The sequence below is a fragment of the Rhincodon typus genome, chromosome 34 (genome assembly GCF_021869965.1).
Source record: "Rhincodon typus isolate 14 chromosome 34, sRhiTyp1.1, whole genome shotgun sequence".
NCBI classification, from domain to species: Eukaryota; Metazoa; Chordata; class Chondrichthyes; order Orectolobiformes; family Rhincodontidae; genus Rhincodon; species Rhincodon typus.
The window spans coordinates 2,394,371-2,400,813 of record NC_063365.1 but is presented as its reverse complement, the minus strand read 5'-3'; the positions used below and the strand labels follow the sequence as shown (position 1 = coordinate 2,400,813).

The following is a 6,443-nucleotide window of genomic DNA, read 5'->3' as shown; positions in this document are numbered from 1 at the left end:
AGAGAGTAGAGAGAGAGAGTAGAGAGAGAGAGTAGAGAGAGAGAGTAAGAGAACGAGCACAGGGCATGAGAGACACAGAGTGAGAGACACGCTGTAGGTGATGGGGGGGGGGGGGGGGAGGTGTTTGCGAGACAGAGCACAGGGAGTAACAACAGAGGTACAGGGAGGGAGGTAATACAAGGAGGGGAGGAAAGGATGTACAAAGAGGATTCTGGAGGGGGATAGGATGAGGAGAGATGAGAAAGTGTTACGGTGAGGAGAAAGAGTGGGCTGCATTGGTTTCCTGCCTGCAGTTAGAGACCGGGGGCTCAGCACAAACACAACACTGAGCAGATTTGCTAATCCATGGTTTGTAGGGAAATTAACCCAGTGACCTGTGACCCCTCTCTCCCATAAGAGCTGGAACTCAAGGACATTTGGAGTTCAGGGCACTGAGCAGTGAATAAACACATCACAAAGTGATGCCTCCAAATGTAGGCTCTGGGCAATGGCAGAGGACAGGTTATAGACAGAGAGCATTGGGTCTGAGCCCAATTCCACACTCAACTAATATCCACATATGGATGATCACCTGAAGCACCATGACATGTACAAGGCCAATTGCTGGAAAATGGGACTAAAGTAGATAGCTACTTAAAGACTGCCAAGGGCAAGATGGGCCAAAGGGCCTGCTTTGCTGTAACACTGACTCTTTATGGACACACTACAGTATGGTGCTTTGACCTGTGGCCCTGGGGAACAGAGGCCACTCTAGTCAGCCCCTACCACCTTGGCAGAAATGGGCATTGAAAATAGCTTGTGGCTGAATTATAATGGGACAATTGCTGCTTTTCATGTTCAGCAGGTAAAATCACTCATTAAGGACCGGAAACTCCTGGAGAAGAACTCCAACTCCAGTGAAACCATTACTGGAAGTTAACTTTCTTGCAAACAATCGCAAAGACAAAGAGCACTTGACTGATTGAGCGCTCAGCTGGTGACTTACCGGTTTGCCGAACTCCAGCTCCGAAAAGAACTTATACCAAGGTTCATTCTTTAAGTCTATTTCTTCCGGACTTACGTCCCGCTTCTGAAGAGGTAACAGCATTGGGAGTGGAGGAGAAAGAAGGACATTGAGTACAGCCTATAGAACAGCGTGAAGTACACCGTGGACTGAGGAGCTGGGCGATGTATGGATAAACCATCGGAACCAAGCACAAGAGTCCAAAGACACATCCAAATTAAAAACTGATAACTGCAGTTTCTTCGTTAATTAAAAAGTAGTGAATCTCAAGAGAATTTTATGCGGACAGTGTAGAGAAAACTTTAAAAGACTAGAGAGATCTTTAATTTCAGCTTAAAAGAATGGGGAAGCTTTACTGTTTATTTAACCCAGTGCTGTCCCTGTCCTGAGGCAGTATCGGGAGAGCTTTACTTTCTGTTTCAATGAGGAGAGGTGCTTTACTCTGTACCCAACCCCATTCTACACCTGAACTGGGAGTGTTTGACGGGGCCATGTTGAGGGAGCTTTACTGTGTATCTAACCTTGTGCTGTACCTGTCTGGGAGTATTTAGAGACAGTGTAGAGAGAGTGTTACTTAGTATCTAACCCTGTGCTGTCCCTGTCCTGTTTGATGCTGACATGGGCATTTGAAATGAAACCTGTTCCATTCACTACCACTGATATCTCTCACATGAAGCAGCATTCAATCAGTAATTATTAAAAAATAAATGACATTAAACTGGGTTTTGAGAAGAGGCTGCAGTCTTTAATATCATCATTAATGTGTACATCAGTGGACCCAAGTGCATAGTTCAGAGTTTCTACCATACATCCCACTAACTTAGTCAGAGAGATCAAAGATTAATGCACAAAGCCAAAAGCAGTGAATGAATAGATGCAGACATTCTGCAATATGAGAAGTTTTGAAATAGAGTTAGATATCAGAGACATTGAGTACAGGGGAAGGGAATTCTTGTGAGAGGGATTGCAAAGAAACTGTATGAGTTGAGGGGCCACACAGTATTAGAGCGATTCACACTAATCCAATAGTTCAGTTCCAACTTGGAGCTGGGCCTAATCTGAATTGCACAGGTCAAAGGAGGGGCACAGAAAACAGTTAGACAGAGACCCTGCATACTCCTGTTGGTGAGCATGCACTTTGAAAAGTTCTGAGTTCCATGGTTATACCCACCTCAAATGGTTAGTGTATCAATATCTATTGTCTAGGTCTCAGGGCCATGGAGCAGGATACCAACAGGCTAACCCTGCCTGAGGAGCTGCACACTAGCATGAGTCAATACCTTCCACACAACATAGGACAGGAACAATGTGAGAAACTGCCCAGAGAGTAGTTAGTTGTAGGTCAGGGACAATGCAATGTGTGCCACATCATCACGTTATAGACTCAAACTACCACTCCCTCAGGTGTCCCTTCAAGAACTTTCTTCACCAGCCTAATCAAGCCCTGTTACTGGTGACCTTTTTATTCTACATTGACGTCCTACACACAGTATCCAGATGTTGAATGAGGCAGCAAAAGCCTTTCAGAGAATATACAAGGGTTTTATTGTAATTCTATAGTTTATCACAAACATCAGTTTCCGTATTTCCCTTCTCAATGCTTTCGGTGTAAAGAAGCCAACTCCATGCTGGGGAAGAACCCAGGCCTTTTTTTTTTTTAAAAAAGAAAGAAAAAAGGCAGACCAACCACCAATTGAATGAAATACCTCATGTACAAATAATAACATCCACCGGAGGCAATGTAAGGAACCCAGCTCCAATGTTATTTTAACATTCCACCACCAAATTACCAACGCTCAATTAACTACTGGTGGGCAGTACAACAGTAACAAAAAAAGATCTAAAATGGTAGGGAATCAAGGGAGGGAATTAAGTCAAAATGGAGTTGGTGACAGAAATAACGACCCCACCAAGAACTCAGTTGTTACGTTCAAACTCCAACGAGCATCCATTGCTCTCAAATCAACTCTAGCAGTGTTCTGGGTGACTCCTGCATTCTGAACACTGACAATTAGAATTAGGTTTTATTATCAAATAAGACTGCAGCATCCACCAACTGACCCCTGCAATTAAGAACAGCAGGCAACAAAGACTGATAACTCTCAGTCCCAACACACAGTGGCCTCAAACACCTGCCATTTCATTTCATTCAACACAAAGGAATACCAAACAATGAAACCTCTGGTCTCACACAGTCAAGACAAGCCCCTATGTAACATACATTGCAGATAGCCACTCAGTTGCCCTTTACCTATGAACGCCACATGCAAACACCCACCATTTCAGTGGGTGGTGACAAACTCCCTCAACATGGGAATGTATTCAGGATAAAGCACCTTTTGCACTGTTTTGGTCAAGTGTGGAAACTCACTCAACAAAAGGACATTTAGCCTAATGCTGGGACTACCACCACTGCATGCTTCTCCACCTCCATTCTTAAAATGATTCTGACTAGTCAGGTAAAGAACAGGTCTAAGCTTTTGGTTGCTGGGAGAACATTTGACACAAGGTCACCTCTGAATGATGAGGCAATAAGTTTATTTTCAGCCAATCACCAACCGTTTGCCGTCTATGCAAATGGCCCCTCACTGCCCCCTGGAGGAGGAGCTAGCTAACTGCTGGGAAATACTGCACCCGAGGAAACGTAGGATTTGCAGCAGGGGGTCATTCCCCGTGGCAGGCCACTCCACCAGTTTTGAGTTTTGTCAGCTCCAACTTCAAGACACAGAGCTGTCACAGCAAAATAATGCATACACTCAATCTGGCCATTACTGTGGCCACAATCAGGCTAAATCCACACCAAGACTGGCAATCTTCCCTCTCAAAGCACTCAGTCACCTTCCATTATTCTGCAGAAAGTGCTGTTCGCAACTCTGCTCCCAACCGTGCCACAGAAGGGCCTGGAATTTCGATAAGTAGCGACAGTGTTAGACTGACAAACCAGGTACTGCATGGGACAGGTGAGACAATATTAATTCGTACTCAAGGTCTGAATGTCCAACATTCGTCCTTGAAAGTGCAGTTGCTTGGGTTGGCATTCTCTGACTGGTGATGGGTAAGAATCCCATTTAAAGTGAATATGCCCAATTTCAGTTCCACAAACAAACTGGTCCTTATTTATCATTCAGATACCAACCTGGTGCCAAAGTGGGGCGGTCTGCTGTAACATGCTGGAGTTTGGCACAAAGTAGGTGCATTGCAGGAGTTCAGCAGATGACGTTTGAGTCAGAGTCTTAAGGTGGTGTACGTACAAGACTTGGGAACCCCTAATGCTGACACGGAGACCAAAGTAATGTTGAATAGGAGACTCAACAGACTGGCACTAGGGAATTGGCAGTTTTGGTCCAGAGCATTATCGGCTGTGGTGAAGAAAAGCCTGATTGTCTAGTGGAAGTTTTGCATTATTTTTCAAGATTAATTCTATCCTCACAGGTCAGCAGAAAAAGTTAGAATTCATCATTCGATAGCACAGAACTTAAATCTTATCAATAGAGACATGTTGCCAAAATTGTTTGTCTTGAACTCATCAGGATCACGCAAGAATGCCAAATTTCAAACAAATACATCAATTTATTTTAGTTCCTGTAGGCCCTCTGTATGGCAATCAAGATAGTCCAATTCCCCTTGCACAATAACTGGAAACCCAGCAGGTTGATTTCCCTCCAGTGTCCATCTACTTTCCTTTTGAAATCATTCTCTGCACCACCATCCTTTGAGATGGAAAGTTTGGGGTGGTGATAAGAAGTCAGTAAGGTTTGGAAAGACTTCACTGACAGCAAAAAGATATTTTACTGCTTTTGAGGTCTAAGTATTTTAAACTGAATGTGCTTCCCCATCCCAAAATCCAGGAACTTCTAACCACTCTACTCCAACCTCAGCATGTCCACGAGAGCGAGACTGACTTTAATTTATTATCTGTCAGTTGAGCTGGACTGACTGCAAGAACACTTTCTTAATGCAGTCTTCCTCAGAATGGGTGGAGGGACGTATGTTGCTTTGCCTCATCCTGGAAAGACCGAGTTAATCCAGTCTCACTCCCATCACTGAAGGAACACTCACCTATGCTCTCATTCATCTGAGACTCGAACAACACCCGGTCTATTCAAGTCATACAGCATTGAAACAGGCTGATCAACCAATCGATAAACATCAAACTACACTAATCCCATTTACCTGCACACTTGGTCAATAGCCAACTATACCCTGGCATTTTAAATGCTCATCTGGTTGCTTCTTAGATGGTGTTAGTAAACTTGCCTCCAACACGTACTCAGTACATTCCAGACCCTAACCACTCACTGCCTGAAAAAGAAAATTTCCCAACATCTGGCCAGACCAGACTGGACACAATACTCCTGCTGAGACCAAACTAATGTCTTATACAAGTTCAAGGTAACCTCCTTGCTCTTGTGGTCTATGTCCTTTTTAATAAAGCCTAGGATACTCAAGGCTTCATTAATTACTCTCTGTGTCCTGCCACTGAAATGATCTTTGACATAAACAACCAACCCTTCCTTCTTTCTCCTCTCTGCCTGCTGAAAAAAACTTGTCTTTTTGAATGTGCATTCAGCCATCACCTCAGACAAACACTTTGGCATGTTCAACTGCACGGAAATCACTTCAGAAAAACAAGGGATTACTGCTGTTTTATTGGTGCCAATACAGGTCTAGGAACATCACACAGAAGAAGAATGTTACGAGGTTCCACTGTGTCAGAACCTGCACCTGGACTCTCGAATCTATAATCCATCGTAGATATGGTACCTCGAACATCCTCTTACAATGACTGCTTATTCAAGCCATGAGCAGATTGAGGGGGGAACAACTGGAAAGCATCAAGACATTTCAGTTTGTCTCTTAAGTCTTCAGTAAAATACAACGCACTTCAGCATTACCTAAATGGCATTACTTACCAATTACAAGTGAGAACCAATCCAAACATCACGTCTCACAAGTTACAGAACTATGGAGTTTTAAATTAACCAACAAACTCTCCAACACGGGTCTTCAGTAAGTGCTGCAGTTCCTCGGAATGGAATGTAAAGGAAAGGCAGTTTCTGCACCCAAGAATCACATAGAAGTAACCTTCACTTACATCTTGCCCTGTCTCCACTTCATGATGATTTGACAGATTTTCCATCTGACCCTGATCAGTCTTGAAGCCAGCGGTTCTATTCTGCATCAAAACCTGTGTAGGGTCTTTCCCAGTCTTTTCTTCTGTCTTCTGGTGCAAAAAGGTCATTGAAATGAAATTCTAGTGTTTCTAGCATCATGCACTTGTACTTCAGGATTCAACACCAAAAGGGACTGATCCCAAACAATGACAAGATAAAATGCATGCAGAAACATGCAAAAGGAGTAGCATGAGAGGCCCAGAGGTGCTGCTTCTACAGAGAGTGTCTGTAAGACAATGATACATAGCCATTTCCATTCAAATGGA

General features: G+C 43.6%; 1 protein-coding gene across 1 annotated transcript in view; it reads right to left on the bottom strand.

The window, feature by feature from the left end:
* LOC109938306 (sorbin and SH3 domain-containing protein 1-like) overlaps nucleotides 1–6,443 on the bottom strand; it is a 108,412-nt gene that overhangs the window by 79,699 nt on the left and 22,270 nt on the right. The window contains exons 9-10 of the mRNA XM_048616303.1: nucleotides 6,099–6,227; nucleotides 986–1,069 (exon numbers count right to left, since the gene is read on the bottom strand). Coding sequence (XP_048472260.1) covers nucleotides 986–1,069; nucleotides 6,099–6,227 — 213 coding nt within the window. The remainder of the gene's footprint in view (nucleotides 1–985; nucleotides 1,070–6,098; nucleotides 6,228–6,443) is intronic.